General features: G+C 50.5%; 1 protein-coding gene across 4 annotated transcripts; it reads left to right on the top strand.

The window, feature by feature from the left end:
* Nucleotides 1-377: 377 nt before the first annotated feature.
* On the top strand, nt 378-16,721 carry RAB41 (RAB41, member RAS oncogene family). 4 transcript variants are annotated; one of them, XM_032123673.1, is made up of 9 exons: nt 378-568; nt 1,923-1,981; nt 3,713-3,766; nt 5,816-5,915; nt 8,705-8,833; nt 9,109-9,220; nt 12,022-12,115; nt 13,759-13,825; nt 14,665-16,721. In XM_032123673.1, exons 1-9 carry the CDS (start codon nt 490-492, stop codon nt 14,727-14,729), a joined length of 759 nt encoding a protein of 252 aa, XP_031979564.1. In that variant the 5' UTR covers nt 378-489; the 3' UTR covers nt 14,730-16,721. The 4 variants fall into 4 exon arrangements, with proteins under 4 accessions (XP_031979564.1, XP_031979566.1, XP_031979565.1 ...); XM_032123674.1 differs by having other exon boundaries at nt 479-568; nt 5,821-5,915; XM_032123677.1 differs by having other exon boundaries at nt 479-568; nt 8,728-8,833.
* The last annotated feature ends 295 nt before the right edge of the window (nt 16,722-17,016 follow it).

Below are 17,016 nucleotides of genomic sequence, written 5' to 3'. Positions count from 1 at the left end.
GGCCCATCCCTGCTACAGCCGGGCCCATCCACGCTTCAGCTGGTACATCCCAGTACCACCATCCCTGGTACAGCCAGACCCATTCTGCTGCAACCATCCCCGGTACAGCGGGGTCCAGCCGCACCACAGCCGGGTGCATCCCGGTACAGCCGGCTCCATTCGCGGTACAACATCCCCGCTACAGCCCGGGCACATCCCGCTGCAAGCCGCAGCATCCTCGCCCCGGAGGCCGCCCGGTCGCCGCGGCAACCGCCCTCCCCGGCACCACGGCAACCCCCTCCCGTCGCCATAGCAACCGCCCTCCCCGGCACCACGGCCCTCGCCGTTGCCATGGTCCCGTCCCGCCTCCCGTCGCCATGGCAACGCGCCTCCCCGCGGGGCGGGCCGGCGGTGACGCGGCGGAGGTGACGCGCGGGGCGGTGGTACCGGAGCGCTCGGCGCTGTCTCCTTGTCCCCATCACGGCTCCCGCTCGGCCCCCCCGCGCCGCCATGTCCGCGCCCGGCAGCGGCGGCGACTTCGGGAACCCGCTCAGGAAGTTCAAGCTCGTCTTCCTGGGCGAGCAGAGCGGTGAGCGCCGGGCCGGGCCCGGGCGGAACCGGGAGGGGCCGGCGGGGCGGGGGGAGCGCCCGGGACCGTGCGGGGCCGAGGCCGCGCCGTGCCCGGGCCGGGGGACGCGATTCGGGCCTGGCGGGGCCGTGCCAGGGCTCGGGGAGGGGCGGCCCTGCCTGAGGCCTCGGCGGGCGGGGCTGGCGGGGCCCGGGGCTCCGTTCCCGGCCCTTCCCATCGGCCGGGGCTCCGTTCCGCCCTCCCGGGCCCGCAGTGCGCCCGCAGCCCGTGCGGGGAGGCGGCCCCAGAGCTGCGGGGGCTCCCGGCGGCTGCGCTGCCCCCCTGGCCGCGGCCTCCCTTCCACCCGCGGGGGTTTTGTTTTGCCTCAAATGGCCTCCCTTTTGTGCCCCTTCCCCGGGAATAGATGGATGAGTTGTGTGTTTTCCTTGGAATCGTGGTGTTTCTCGCTGGGAGTGTCCAAGGCCCGTTGGAGGGGCCTTGGAGCCACCTGGGCTATGGAAGGTGTCCCTGCCCATGACAGGGGTGGAACTGGATGAGCTTTAAGGTCCCTTCCAATCTAAACCATCCCTGGGTTGTTACTGCTCAGCTTCTCCTTGAGCCTGGGACTGGAGGGTTTTCCAGAAGTTCTCTAATTTGCCAGCCTTTCCAATGCAGGATTGACATTGCTGCTGATACGCGTTTGTCTAATCTGTTTTTAACCCTCTCCAATGTTCATAATTTCACAACGTTTTGCGGCAATTTATTCCTTTTTCCTCTTCCATCCACGTCCTTTGCATTTTTCTTGGCTTCCTCCAGCTTCCTGAGCGAGAATTGGAGCTTTATCTTTGTTTTTCACTTCTTGTCAGTTCTGCACTTTGTCTCTTGATGGTATTTGGAGATGTAAATTTAAAGTTTTGAAGCAAGCCACCAGAGTTTGCTCTGTATCTAAAATCTTGTTACGAAGGAAGGGTGGGAGTGTGGAATGTTGTTTTTCCATGCAGCCAGAGGCAGCAGAACAGCATCTGGGGTATCACCTGCTTTGTTTTGATGTTTATGTCCCAGACTTGGGGATTACATAAGGAGCAGAACAGGGTAACAAAGCAGATTTACTGCTTGCCCAAAGCAAACAACTGGTTCCTTGTTATCCACACACCTGATTTGAGGGCTAGGTTATCTCCATGATTAATTTTGGACCTGCAGAGGTTGATCTGCCTCTGTCATTTTGGGAATGAAGTTTCCAGCTGGCTATTTCCCAGGAAGGTGTAGCTGGAATGGCCTGAGATTGGCAGCTGCTGTCAGATCAGTGCCACTCCCAAAGCAGTGCTAATTTTTTTTTCCACTGCTGCTTGAAAGTAATTTTTCTCTTCTCTTGTAGTTGGGAAGACCTCCCTGATCACCAGGTTTATGTATGACAGTTTTGACAATACATACCAGGTATGTGATAGTATGTATTTGCTTTTTAAATATATATATATATATATATATATGCATAAATCTATTCCCTGCTGTTCAGATGGATGCCTGGGAGACCATTTCTTTGTGAGATGTCAGCTCAAGATCAGATGAGAGGTTAAAATGTGCCGTGAAATGGAGATGAAGCTTCATGATTAAATGAAAGCATCCAGTGTGATGTCAGGAAGCGCAGTGTCCAGAAAGGCAGCAAGGTTTAGATCCCCTTTGGATGGGTGATAGATCCCCTTTGGATGTGGGGTAGATTCCCTTTGGACGTGGGATAGATCCAGTGAGAAACCTTGAGGAAAATGGGGAGAACATTGTTTTATGGGAAGATGACAGTCAGGATTTCTGGTGATGGATATGGGAGCCTCAGGAGACGAGGAATGAATAAAATGCCAACATCCTCTGACATTCTTGGTGTCTGTTATCTTTAGAGCTTCCATTTAAGTTGGAATAGTTGAGTCTGGAGTGTGTAGATGGATCTGCCAGAAGTCAGCTTGGTATACTTTGTCTCTCAATTTTTTTATTCCTATTTTTTGACTGAAGGACTAAAGATAGGAAAAGCCAGGGAAGTCTTGGCAGGCAAAGAGGGGGTAGGGATGAAGAGGCTGCAGATGAAAAGCAGAAGATGTGTAAGAGGCCTGAAGATTTTGGGAAGAATTAATTGCATCAAAGGCACTCAGAAATATTTCAGGGGAATATCAAATATCTGTAAAGCAGATGAGGTTGGGGCTTCCTCTTTTAATTCAGCCTGAAAGAGTTACTGGTTTAGATTGGGGTGATTTGAAGTTGAGGACAAGTCATTCACTGGAACTGAATCCTCTTGTGCTTCCTGTGTTTTTTCTTTTCCTGTGCTTCCATTCTTTTCCTGACTCTTGTAAGATGCTCTCATAGATTTATTTATTGCTTACTGTAGCTGTTATAAACCATGGCCTGGGTGGAAAATAGACCTCCCAGAAATAAATTCTCCCTCCCAAAACCGACTGTGTTGCTCTTTTCCAATTATCCAGTGGTCCACGTTCTGCTGGAACCCTCCCAGCACAAGCTGTGTGTGTTAAGAGTGGGGATAATCTACCTAAAACGCTCAAATCTGTTACATCAGGAGCTCTCTCCTCTTTCCTGGGGTTCTGATGGGCCGGGACAGCTCCTTGACTGAAGTGCCTGGGAGTGCACCTAACTGAGTGCATTATTTTAAATGTCTTTGTGCTGCAATTGCTGGAGCAATGGGAATGGGAGTGGATGCAGACCTGCCAGGGAAATGAAGCTGCTGAGTGTCACTGGAAGCACATGCTGAAGTGGAAAGGCCTGGATAAACGTGGCTCTTTAGCTTTCAGTTGCCCATATTTTATAGATCTCGTTTATTCTACCTTTTGGGTATTTCTAACAAGATAATTCTTACCAGACTGAATTGGGGCAGGCTAGAAGGAGCTGCCAGCTCAGGTATGATCTGTGTGGAGATACAGGAATGTCTGAGGTTAAAATCCAGACTCTGAGGTTCTTGTGGAGCTGAGAAGTGTTGAAGAACGCTGTGAAATGCAGCTGGTGCAGATCCCCAGATTGCTTTGGTTTTATCATCTCAATTGAAGGCGATTGAAGGCAAATCACTTCACCAGCTTCACAAGAAGTTTGTGAACATTTCTGAAAATTTGTGCAGAAAGATGGGGATGCTGGAAGGCAAGTCACAGCTCCTAATGCTTCTCCTCTTTCCAGGCAACCATTGGAATTGATTTCCTGTCCAAAACAATGTACCTGGAGGACCGCACGGTGAGTGGGGTGGGAGTGGGATGGCTGGGAGGGCTCTTCCCCCTGGCCCTTCCTCCAGCAGCTGCTGCAATCCCCCAGCAGCCACCTGAGAGCCAGCCTTGCTTGAATCCCATCACTGGTACAAGATCTGATACCCCTATGAGGAAGTCAAAGTCTTCCATGGAAAACTGGTGCCAGATAATTGCCATTCCCCAGGGATCGTGCTGCCTGTTGTGTGTACCTGCTTTAGGTGTGGGTTGCTCCCAGAATTTGCAACTCTGCCTCTGGGGTTGTCAGGATACAAAGGGCTGAGCAGACCTCAGGTACCACAGAATATTCTGAGCTGGAAGGGACCCACATGGATCATCCAGTGCAGGTCCTGAAGCCAATAAAAAGCCAAGGAGTTGGTGTTCCGAGTAATAACACAGCTCTGACCTGCTGCAATAAAGCAATTTAGGATTTAGCCTGCATGAGATTCCTGTTTGCACAGAGACTCCTCATTCCGTTCTCCTGGATTTCCTCTCAGTATTTGTGGGTTTGCTCATGTTTTGCCAGTATTTGCCTTTTTCCCAGTTTACTGCTGTGTGAGGAGTGTGACAGAGCTGTGGGGAGCAGGGGACGCTCTGTGTGGAGCTTTGGGCCTCCTGCTTCAAAGAAGTCTCTTCCCAGCATGTGTGATGCGTTTCCTGAGAGCTTCTCTGCCATTTTACCAATGATTCACTCTTAGAAAAGCCCTTCCTTAACCTTTGTTTAAGGCAGAGATCCTGGGAATGCTGCTTGACACCTGTGGATGCCTGTGTGCTGTTGTAGCGCTGTGGGTTTCTCATGGTTGTGTAAGTCAGGATGCCATTCACCTGCTGCCCTGCTATCCCCAAAATACCATTTTCCTGCCAATGTTGGAATGCTGTTAGCTTTCCTGATTGTGTAAGTGGTCCACAGAGCCCACAAAGCCTGTTCAAATAACAGAGGTGTGGAGTGTAGATAAGAGGAGGGACAAATACAAGCAAACAAGCTGGGAAAATTCAGACACTGGAATAATTTCTCAGATGTGCTTAATGCTGGATTTTGCAATAGGCTTTGATTTCTGGGCTGGAAATGAGGAATGCTGAGCCTCCAGCTGGGATGTGTGCTTTGGTGGATTTGATGTGGCCTTACAGCAAATAATGCATCCTGAAATTGTACCTGTGCTCCGTCACTCAGCTCTAAACGTGGCCTGGACAAGCCAGCAGAAGGGATACTCATCTGTGGAAGTGTCCAAGGCTGGGTTGGATGGGCTTGGAGCAACCTGGGGCAGTGGAAGGTGTCCCTGCCCATTGCAGGGGTGGGAATGGGATGAACTTTTAAGATCCAACCCAAACCATTCTGGGATTCCATGAAATACATGTGGAATACATTTGATTCTTCAAAACCATCTCCCAGGAAGGGCAGCTGTGTGACATTCCCAGCACTGGTATGTGTGGCATAAAGTGAGCTGGAGCCACCAGAAGCCCCATGCTCAGTCCTGGCTGTCACGAGCCACATCCATGTGCCAGTTCCCCTCATTCCTGAAAGACCGAGCAGTATTTCCTTCTCTGTGTGTCCGTATCTTCCCAGCCTTGTTGGGTTGCAGGGCAGGAGAAGTCAGCCTGGAGGGTGGTCACTGTTCTGTGTTCCACCACCTCCAGTTTTCCAGTGGGATCATCCGGACCAGGGTGAGGTGGTCCGTAGGGGCAGGAGTCCCACATCTGGCCAGCTGCTCGTGTGGCTGTTCTGGCAGGATCCCTGAGGCCTGCCTGTGCATTTCCCTCGTTAGCAGGTGCTGTGAGGAGGGATTGTAGGGCTCTCCTGGTTTCTGGTGTTGGTATGTGTGAGATATTCCCGGGTGTGTGGAGGGAGGGATGTTCCCAGACCTCAGGAAGTGTCGCTGCCTCTTTTCATGTTTCTGTTCCATTTGAACTTTCCTTTTGTTGCCTTAGTTTTGCTTTGCAACTTATTTTTATTTATTTGTTTTTATTTCACTTGAGTTTTGGTTTTGTTCTCCATTTTCCTGCTGTTCCCTTTCCCCTTCCCCTACACTTTTCCATTTCCCAGATCAGGCTGCAGCTGTGGGACACAGCCGGCCAGGAGAGGTTCCTCATTCCCAGCTCCATCCGTGACTCTGCTGTGGCTCTCATTGTCTTTGACATCACAAGTAGGTATCGAGCCCAGGGTCTGCAGGGACCTTGCTTGTAACACATATCTTTACTCTGGAAGTGGTGGTGGTACCTAAAAAGAGCTAAAACAGCTCATTCCCAGGACTGGGAATTCCTGTGTCTGTGCTGGTTGTTGGTAGCCTTTGGAAAGCTTTATGTTTTTCTGTTGTGTTTTTTATTTTTTTAACTTCAAAATTATTAATTTTTTTTTCATTTCTGGGTAATGAGATAGGTTGTACAAGTAACAGCTTCAGGTGCCAAAGCAAAGGAACGTTGTCAGAGTAGATAAAACAGGACAAGACCCTTTTAAACAGAGAAGCCATGGAGTGACTTAGGAGGATTCAAGATTCCCATTTAGTTGGAAAAGAGACCTGGAGATTCATGAGAGAGCTTTTGAAAGAGGAGAGATGCAACAACCACAATTTCTAAAGAACAAACAAGCTTAGAGGGAAATTCTCTGTGACTCTTGACATGAATGTTTTAGTACAAGATAGGAAATCATGAAGAGAATTATTTCATTGTAACTCCTTGCTGTTGATCCCACTTGATCTGGTGGGGGTTTTGTTAATCTCCAGTATCAGGATTTATATAAATTTCAGTAAAGAAAACAGCGGAGGTGGAAAAGCTCTGGCCCAGCTTTATTCTTTTACCAACAAGTTTTGAATGAGGACCAGGTGTTTGTTTCACTCTGCTAAGCTGAAGTGCTTAGCAAACAATAGGTTGTGATTTATCCTCACTATTCAGGGCAAATAATTTCCTGGTCTTTCTCCCAGTCCTGAAGCTGGAGAGAATTCTGGGGGAGTTCCTGGTTTGGTGCAAATGATGTCAAACTGGCCTGTGTGGGGAGCACGGAGATGTGCAGGTGGTGGCCTGTGCTGGGGACTCTCCTGGCTGAGGCAGCAGGGCAGGATGCACAGCTTGGCATCATTTTTCCCACTGTACAGGTACAGGATGCTGTTTATCCAGGCAGCTGGCAACATTTTGCCAGTCCAGGCTGTTCTTAACAGCTCCCAGCCATGTCAGAAGTAATTAAGTGACAGCTGATCTCATCATTCTTCAGTTATGGGCTGATCTTTGCAGATAATTTCATTTTTTCACTGCTCTTAGTGACAGAGAGGTTTAAAGTTCTCATGTGTTGCAGAAGGAGCATGCTCAGGTACTTCTGGGGGGCACAAGGAAATTGTTTAGTTATTGTTGATGTGCTGGACATCCCAAAAGGCAGGTGGAGAGATCCATGGGGGGAGTCCATACTCAGCTCAGGCCTCTCCTGAAGGTTGTTCCTAAGCGAGGCTGGGCTCATTCCTGGTGTCCCACGGTGGTTATTTATATTTTCCCTTCTAAGATGGGTGCACACAAACCTGGACTTGTAGAAATGCAGCAAACCTGGGTCACCTCAGGAGTGTCTGTGTGGTTCCTGCTCACTGGAGACCTTCCCTCAAAGAGCATCACCCTGCACAAATGACAAATTAAACGAATTACCTGGGCCAGCTCTGTGGTGCTTCTTCCAGTTGCCTTGTGCCTGTGAGTCTGAAGGTTTGGGGTGGTTCAGTCACCACCTGGGTGAATGTTCATGGTGGATATCCCAGTGTAACAGCACTGTCCAGGGAGGGTGTGGAAGCTTGGGAAGTCCAGGAGCTGTCAGGATCAATCTGATCTTCCAGCTCTGCTGTGACACTGCCCAGGTGCTCACAGTTTGTCACCTTGAGTTTCCTGGCGTGGAGAAGAGCCCTGACTTCTGCTCCTGTAATCAAACCTGCATTCAAAATGAAGCAAGAGCTAATTGCTTTAACTATAAACCCTAATCTTCCTTAAGCCCCAGAGCATCAGCTCGACATTCCCTGATGTAGATAAGATGATGTTTTGAATCTGGCTGCAGCCCTGTGCTTTATCAGCTTCTCTTCCTCTTCTAAACAAGCAATCATTGGTCCTGGAGAAGTTGCTTTTTCCTTGATGGGCTGCCTCATTAACCAGTGCTCTGCCTCCCTGCTGGGATTTTTCCTGGCTGTAAACTGGGAACCGGTGGCTGCCTCCATAAAACTGTTGGGAGTGAGGAGCAATCCTGTTTTCTGGCACTGTGGGGTGAAGGAAAGGGAGGCACTCCCAGTGCAGAAAGCTTTTTGTTTGGAGCATTTTGGGGGTTTTTGAGCAGTGCTGGTTCAGCCAGGCAGGTCCCAGACCTTGGAGCTGTCATATATAATAATATATAATAGTATATAATAACAACAGTTTGTGTTTGGGGTCAAACTCTACCTGGCCCAGCATCTTTGTGACTCCTGTGCTGCTCTGGAAGGGAGAACCCGATGCCCTTTGCACCACCTGAACCCTGCAGTGTGTAACATTTGCTCTCATTTCTGCTGGGATTTAAGTTACCATTGCTTTAATCTCACATGAAAATCTCCATTGCCATCATCTGGATGCTCCGTGCTGGAGGTTGGATGCCGTTTTCCTGCCTGGTGTCTGTCCTGTGGGGGTTGCCCCAAAAGCTTTGATCAGAGATGCTCCAGGCTACGAGTCCTGTGGAGTTCCCATCCATAATCCTGGGAGATCAGTGCTGTACTGTTGGCTACCCCCAGCAATGAGGTGGTAGCCAAATCCTAGAGATGTTTGGGAGTAGCAGGATCTCTGGGCAAGCAAAGGAGGGAATTAAAGCCCTTTACAAACAGATCTGGGAAGCAGCTCTGCAGTGGTTGGATTTGGGGCGAGATGATGAGGTCACCTCAGCTGCTGCAGTTGGCTGTGGAAGTGGCCTTTTCCCTAAAGGGTTTTCCTGCTCTCTCTCCTCTCCCTGGTGGGCCGGGCTGGCCCCAGCAGGTCCGGCTGCAGCTCTGGGACACGGCGGGGCAGGAGCGGTTCCGCAGCCTCATCCCCAGCTACATCCGCGACTCCACCATCGCTGTCGTGGTCTATGACATCACAAGTGAGTGTGGCCCTGTGACAGCCCAGGGCAGCGGTGCTCTGCTGTGGCCTTGTTGGAAACACCCCATGCGAGCAGAACTGAGAAGTTACAACCACAAGTTCTGCAAAGATCATTAAAATCAGAAATGTTTTCCCCCCTTCCTTGTTTTTCCGTCTGGGCGGGAAATCATTTGGGGGGGGGGGGAGGTTTGGAGAAGCACCTGAGTACAAGTGAAGCATTCTCCCTCTCCTGAAGGAGTTTTATCCTCAGCTTTGCTGTTTCGTTCTTCCCTGCAGACTTGAATTCTTTCCAGCAAACCTCCAAGTGGATCGATGATGTCAGGACAGAGCGAGGCAGTGATGTCATCATCATGTTGGTGGGGAACAAAACCGACCTGGCAGACAAGAGGTAACGGGGCAAACTGGGCCCTGCTGCCCTGCCCAGAGCCACCAGAGGGACTGGGGCCAGTCTGGGCTTGAAACAAGGCTTGGTTTTAAACACAGCATCATTTACTTGTCAGGAAATTCACATTTCTGGTTTCAGCAAAACTTATTCCCTTTTCTCTCCTACAAATAGTTTTAAACTCACCTAAACCCACCTAAAAAAATTACCTAAGCGGTTCCACAGCATTTTCTCAGTGGGGTATTTTGTCTGATTTTCATTTTCACACTGAGGTAAAGGCTAAAAGGTGCCTGCAAAAGTGAGGAAATCAGCTGATTTTCCCTAATTTCCCTCTCTCTCTCTGCATGTGCAGCTGGAAGTTCATGACAGTTTCTCCTCGTTAAAATGCAGCATGAACTTTTGTAGGATTGATCTAAAAGTACGAACTTCTCTGGGTATAAATTTCATGTCACACACATAGCACACACTGAGCTTGTGGATGTGTGTGAGGAAGCCAGATCAGCAAAACCTAAACTTCCCCAAGAGACCCAAAAGTTTAATTAGACTCCTAAAATGACACAGACTTAATGTTTTGGGAGGTGCCATAAAATGTTTCGCTTTAAAACTCTTAATTCTCCAGCACTTCAACCAAAATAACCGATGTAATGGGTTCTTAGAAGAGCACAGGCTTTACTTTGTGTTCCTATTTCAAATCCTTCTCTGGATTGTTGATTTAACAATAATTTTGTTGAATATTTTCAGAGATTTTTGTTCCTTAGGAAGGTATCAGGAGCAGTGGAGATAAGGGAAGGTTTTTATTCTAGTGGGTGGTGCCAGAAGCAGTTGGCAAAGGGAAGATGGAGTAAACCAGGCAATTCCAACCCTTCCAGCTGAAACAGCCTCACACACCCCAAAAATGTGGGCTTTGGGTGTCAGGGGATGTGTGAGGGGTTGGAACCACAGGGGATTTTGATCTGATGCGAAGAAAATCACACCTCACAGGGAAACACCTGGATCTCACAGCAAAATAGTCTTAAAATATCAAATCCTTTTCCTTTGGCTGTTCACAAGACTTTCCTGATCAAAGGAGAACAATTTATAGATGAAATTCGTGTTTTCTCAGCAAAATGTTGCACTTTTATTTGAGTATCATTGTTCACTCTGTTTCTTGGGATGATGGGCAGAGTGATCTGAGTGTTTCATTGTGGGACATTCCCACATTTTAAATTCTAGCCCCAGCTTTACTCACTCCTGCAGTTGAACATTCCTTCAGGATGTGCTGTGATGTATATTTTCTCCTGTGGTTCTGGTGGTTTTGTGTCCCAACATCCCCTACATCCCTGGCTGTTTGCCATGCAGGTTTTTAGTTTTCATCCCCAGCAGGGAAAGCAGGGATAATTCTACTTGGCTTTTCCCACTTCACTGGGAAGCATTTTGAGGTGTCCTATGCCTTGCACTTTGGAAATATTCCTAAAACTTGGTGCTCAGGGCTTCAGGAATGCAATAAAGTATGTCCAGCTCATTTTGCTTAAGAATTCCATGTGTGATGAACTCATGGTCTGTCTGTGAAATCATTCACAAAAGCAAAATCCAAGATGTTCTCCCTGAGCCAGCTCTGGATTTTGGCCATTGAGCCTTTCCCATGCCCTTCTGGGAGCTGGGAATAACTGCAGCTCCCTGACTGAGTAACCTGGCATTTCTAATTCCTGTCAAAGTCCAGTTTCATGTGAAACTGGAAAGCCCAGTGGGATCATTTCAGCCTTGGAGTGTTTCCTGATGGTGCACAACAGCTGGCCCAGCACTGCTGGAAGAGTTCAAAGTACCAGAAAATGGTTTGAAGCAGCTGCAGCTGAAGTTCGTGCAGCACTGGAAATTCGTATTTTAGGAGGGGAATGTGACAGCACTCCCGGGCTGGCACTTGGAATGATGGGGAAGGGAATATCCGGGTGTCAGGAACAGGAGCTGCCTTGCCTTTCTTTTCAAAGGAAGTTGGATTTGTGTGAGGCTGAAATTCTGGGCCTGTAAGGCTGGACAAAGCCACCACTGGTGTCACAAAGGTGACATTTTTTGAGGCAGAATACAGGGGAGCCATTCATCCTCTGATAAAAGCCGGGGATGAGGCAAGTTCTGAGGCCGAAAAGCAGCACTAAAAATAGCTCTGTTCCTGTTCAGTGCAGCCTGTTGAGTTTTTCATTCCTCTCAATGTTGCTTCAGTTGGTGGCTGGTTTATTTTTTTGTTTGTTTTTCTTCTCCCTGCAGTTTTCTTTCTCTCATTTTTGAACTCTTTTGCTTTGGTTTGGTTTTTGTGCTCTGGGATTTGTTCCCATTGCTGGAGACAGGTTTCTGTTAAGGATGGGGAGGGAAAAGCCCAAGAGCTAGATGTGCTGTGTATTGAGAGCAGTGCTGAAGCAGGATTTAGTGGGACACAGGGTGGTGCTCTGAGGGGCAGTTCCAGGTGCTTATTCCCAAGCTGTTGCACTGTCCCTGCTGCTGGAGCCTTTCTGGAGCCTTTGTGTCACCTCACAACACTCTCTCTGTCAGGTTTGAGAAATTCCCTGTCTCGGTGTGGGGATTTTTCCTTCTGTGGAATGCTGTGGATGAGGCTCAGATGTTCTGCACGAGCTTCATCCTGTGCTGCTCATCTACCACAACTCCAGGTGTTCCCTGGGGAGCTTCCCTGAGGTGGTTTCACTCCGAGCTGGATTGTAGTGCAGCCTTGAGGGTCCTGAGGTGGGCTGTAGCCTCTTGGAGGGGGAGCAGCCACTCACTCAGGGCCATCTCTAACTCTTCCTCCTGTTCCTTGTGTCTCCGTTTTCCACCTTTTCCAGGCAGATCACCACAGAGGAAGGGGAACAGAGAGCCAAAGAGCTGAATGTGATGTTCATTGAGACCAGTGCAAAGACTGGGTACAATGTCAAACAGGTACATCCGTGTGCTGTTCTCCAGCCAGGAATCTGTCCCTCACTGCTCTGGGTCTGCTCCAGGGTGGGGTTTGTGATCCTGCAGGAATTTCCTCCTGTTTAATGCCAACCCCTGTCTTGGTTTGTGTAGTGGAAGCTCCTTTCCTGTTGAGTCAATGATTCCCTGTCAAAGCTAAACCTTGAAAGAAAGGAGAACTCACTCCAGAATGTGCTGAGGGATGGGAAAGGGGAAAAATCATAGTTTTGTGCAGCCCATCAGCTGGAATTTGGTTTGGTGTGGTCCACAGTCAATGCACTGTTTGCTGAAATCACTGCTGACATCAGGGGGGAGAATTGTTTCTGCTGATGCACTGGAGTAGAAGTTCCTCCTTCTGTTTGCCAGCCAGAGAATCTTGGAAATCTTAGAAGAGTTGAGGCTGGAAGGGATCTCTGGATATCTTCCCTTCCAACCCTCCTGCTCAGAGCTGACTCCAGCTGAGTTTGGAATATCTCAAAGGATAGGGACTGTCCAGGTGCCAGTGTTTGATCGACCAAACAGCAAAAAAAAACCCTTTACATTTTTGTTTTAAGCAGAATTTCTCAGATTTCTGCTTGTGCCCTTTGTCTCTTGCTTGTGACTCCCATCTCCACTGGTTCAGGGATTGTTCTGGATGTGACAGAGTTTGGAACAAGGACCTGTGAGCCCTGGAGGGAGTTGGGAAACATCCTCAGGAGTTTGCTGCACACCAGCAGCTTGGTGCAACCTCACAGTGGGATTAGGAGGCTTTGGGCTCGGTTTTTGTGGCTGGTCTGGATCAAACCCTCTTTAGTGTTTGATTTTATCTCCTGTTGCCTTCTTTGCCCAGCGGGTGTTTGTGGGGAGAGCTGGGATTTGAAGGCTGCAAACTCCAGCAGCTCGCTGGGACCTTGGTTTCCCAAGGAACACCCTTTGGAGGGGTGGCTGAGGAGCCCCTGCCAAGCTGCCAGGAGGAAAATCCTCAGCAGCAGCGATTGCTCTGGTGTTTGGTGCAGTAGAGTTCAGCAGCCTGGCAGTGTCTGTGCTGTGTGAGGGCAGCAGGATGAGCTCCAAACACTGAGAAATTTTCCAAAGCCATTTTCTGGATTTTCTGGGGATAAATAGCCCTTCCCAGCTCTAGCACAGCCTTGCCAGTGTAACTGCAGCTCCCTGGAACCAGCTCAGGAATGGCTGTTTGGCAGCAGGACCGACCTGAAGGGCTGGGCTGTAAAAGCTCAGTTATTCCACAGGGGAATATTCAGTGCCAGGTGAGTGATCAGAAATCCCCAGGTGCTCACCCTGTGAGCACGAGCAGAGGCTGGACATGGTAAATAGTGTTTAGTGAGTGCAGGAGGGAGTTCCATGGATCCCTGGAAGAATGTTAGTAATTAATTCCATGTTCTCTTCAAGCAGGACCAGGTAAAATAAAACTGTGGGCTTTGTAGGTACTGAACAAGTTCTTTAAAATAAGTTCTTTCAAACCTGTTAAATTTCCTGCATAAAATTCTCACGGCATTTTTGATCACTGCCTGCTGAAGTACCCCCTTAATGACTTTATACAACTCAGACTCCGAGTCCTGCTGTAAAACAATGTTTTTAACGGGAATTTTTTCTGACAAGCCTTGAGCTTCTCTCTTGCTGCTTTCCAGCTTTTCCGCCGTGTGGCTGCTGCCTTACCTGGGATGGACAGCACACCAGAGAAGAGCAAAGAAGACAGTATCCTTGCTTTCCCATGGAATTGGAATTATCTGGTGTTAAGTTGGGCTTACTGACTTTCTTTGGCATATTGTGGGGATGGGTTTTGCAGGGATGTGGCTGAAACAGGACATGGAGCTGTTGGAGTGTGTCCAGAGGAGCCCCAAAATGAGCAGGGGAATGGAGCAGCTCTGCCATGAGGAAAGTCTGGGAGGATTGGGATTGTTCAGGCTGGGGAAGAGAAGCTTTGGGGTGATCTCACTGGGGCCTTCCAGGATGTGAAGGAGCCAACAAGGAGAATGGAAGGGGAATATTTACAGTGGCTTGGAGTGACAGGACAAGGGGGAACGGCTTCCCACTGATAGGGGGCAGGGTTAGATGGGATATTGGGAAGGAATCCTTCTCTGTGAGGATTGTGAGGCCCTGGCACAGGGTGCCCAGAGAAGCTGTGGCTGCCCCTGGATCCCTGGAAGTGTCCAAGGCCAGGCCGGACGGGGCTTGGAGCACCCTGGGATTACGGGAGGTGTCCCTGCCCATGGCAGGGGGTGGCACCGGGTGATCTTTAAGGTCCCTTCCAATCCAGACCATGGTGGGATCGTGTGACCCTGTTTATGGGCTAGATACGAATGTACACAACTAATGGCCAGCACAAGTTCTGCTTTTCCAGTTGATCTGAGGCTGGAATTTGCAGTTTTAGAATGCCAGAGTTTGTTACTCCTTCTGTCCAGTTGGGCTCCATCCTCTGAAAGGTCTCACCATGTCCCTGGCTTTGCAGTTAACCCTGTGCAGGCAGGCCATGAAGAGACACCAACCAACCCTTCCAGATGCTGTTCTGGGTGATTCCTTGACTGTCCCTGCAGTGATTGACATCAAACTAGAGAAGCCCCCCGAGCAGCCAGTCACGGAGAGCGGGTGCTCCTGCTAACAGCCCCTGCCAGCAGCACCCCCGCCCGGCCGGGCTCCCCGGAGAACATCCCGCTCATTGCCACCCCTCTGGGGCTGGAAAACCATTCCTAAGCGAGCGAATCCCTGTGTGCTGGTGGGGAGCAGCCCCGGCCGCCCCTCTCACTGCATGGTTTGAGCCCTGAGTGCAGAATGAGTGTCCTGTCTTTTGAGTTTATTTTTTTATGTTGTAGCACTTTGGCACCACGGTGCCCTTCACACTTTCTCCCTTTCTCTCTCTCTTCCTCCCTTTCTCCCCCTGTTCCCACCTGGAGCCTCCCTGCTCAGATGTATCTTGTGAATGCCATGGAAAAGCTGCCGAGTTAGGGAAGACAAAAATGAAGCTTTGGGGGGTGGGTTTTCCACCTTCCCTCCTGCCTTGCATCCTCCCCCTGCCCTCTCCAGCCCCCTGTCCTGCATCCCCACTTCCTCTGGTGAAAGGCTGCTCCTTAAACCGGTCACTTGGACTTGCCTTTTTGGACTGTGCAGGTTCCCTGTTCCCAGGCTTTGCTTCCCGCAGGGCACACACCCCGTTAGCTCCCTGGTTTCTCCGTTCCGTGGATGATCCTGGCTAACTCTTGCTCACAACTTCCCAGTTTTGCCCCTCGTGTCACACAGGGCCCCGGAAAGCCCCAAACTCTGAGAGCTTTGGCCTTGTTGCTCCCATTTGTGTGGCAGGAACATCCCAGAGCCTGCTCCTCTCGGCTGGAATTTCTTCCCATCCAGAGGATGTTGGTGAGTGTTGGCTGCAGATGTGGGGGAGGAGGAGGGAGCAGAGGCTTTGCAGCCTGAAGCTGGGTGGGGAGAGATCCTCAGGGACTCTGGAAGCAAACAGTGGCCTGGAATCCATCACTGCGGGGGCAGTACCTGCCCTGGGAGTCATGGATGCTCCCCAGGCTCCTTCCCTGGTCTCCGTTCTCCCATTCCTCCTCACGGAAGCTGCTTCACGTGGAGAAGGAGAGCCACAGCAGAGGGAAGGGCAACATTCCACTCTCATTCCCAGGTTGCTGCTTGCTGGAATCATTCCCATTGCCTCTGCCCTTGGAGCAGATGCTCTGGGATGGGATCAGCAGCTGTTTCACTCCTGGGAGAGTTTTAACCTTTGCCAAAGCTGAGGGGAGCAGTGGCAGGGAATTCCTGTCACAATGGGTGGAGGATTGGAGGATTGGACGCTGCTGAAGGGAATTCTGCTGTCACTTCCCAACCTTAGAGGTTGGAAATTGCCTCCTCTCCCCCAGCCCCTGCTTTTGCATTAATTGATAGAGCTTTTCAGAGATTTCTTGGGGTTTTGGGTTCACCAGATGTTGGTTTGTCAGTTGGCAGAGAGGAGAATTTCACTGTCCTTTCCCCACCTGGCCTGTGTGACACAGAGGATGCTGGGGGTAGGACAGTGACCACGGTGTGACCACGGTTGGGGGTCAGTGACACTCCCCTCCCCTCCCCTGCAGGGTGTCCCTCGGTCCCTGACACCGTGTGGGCACCTGGGGGCAGGAAGGGACAGCCCCGGGCTGGGATGTGGCAGCCCTGGGCTGGCAGCAGGTCACTGAGTGCCCCAGTCCCTTCGTGTCCGGGCGAGCTGGCTGCAGGAGGAAGCTGGGATGTGACTCCCCACTCCCCGCCCCCGTCGGGAAGCTGATCCCATTCCCTGTACATAGCCCATTGTGGGAATTGCTGGTGTCGGTGTCCGTGTCTGTAGAACAGGTGTTGCTGTCCCTCCTCACGGGCAGCTCTGCTGTCCCTTCGTGTTGTTCGAGTCACGGACGGGGCGGGAGGGGGGAGACCCCAGTTCCGGGGCGGGGGGTAATTAGTGGAATCCAATAGTTCCCTTCCCACTGTTTTTCTGGATGTGTTCCTGCCGTGTGTCCGGCCCCGCTGTCCTGTAGCTGTAGCGAGTAAGTGTGACTGTAACTCTGAGTAAGGACTGTGTGACACAGCCACAGTGTATCACTAAATAAATAAAGTTATTTCACCAACACTGCGCTCTCCTGCTGCCACACTGGGGCTGGGGTGCTAAAACGGGTTTGCTCCGAGCTGTGACATTCCTGGCCTGAGTGGGGATGGAGGAGGAACAGAGGAGGAGGAAGGATGGAGGAGGAGGCATGGAGAAGGAGGAAGAGGAGGAGGGATGGAGAAGGAGGAAGGACAGAGGAGGGAGGAAGAATGGAGAAGGAGGGACGGAGGAGCAGAAAGAGGGAAGAGGGAGGGAGAAAGGATGGAGGAGGGGGAGAAGGGACGGAGGAGAAAGGTCTTTGCTGACATGTTGGAAAATG

This window comes from Corvus moneduloides, chromosome 14, assembly GCF_009650955.1.
Source record: "Corvus moneduloides isolate bCorMon1 chromosome 14, bCorMon1.pri, whole genome shotgun sequence".
NCBI lineage: Eukaryota > Metazoa > Chordata > Aves > Passeriformes > Corvidae > Corvus > Corvus moneduloides.
The sequence above is the reverse complement of the archived record's forward strand: the minus strand, read 5'-3'. Positions and strand labels throughout refer to the sequence as shown.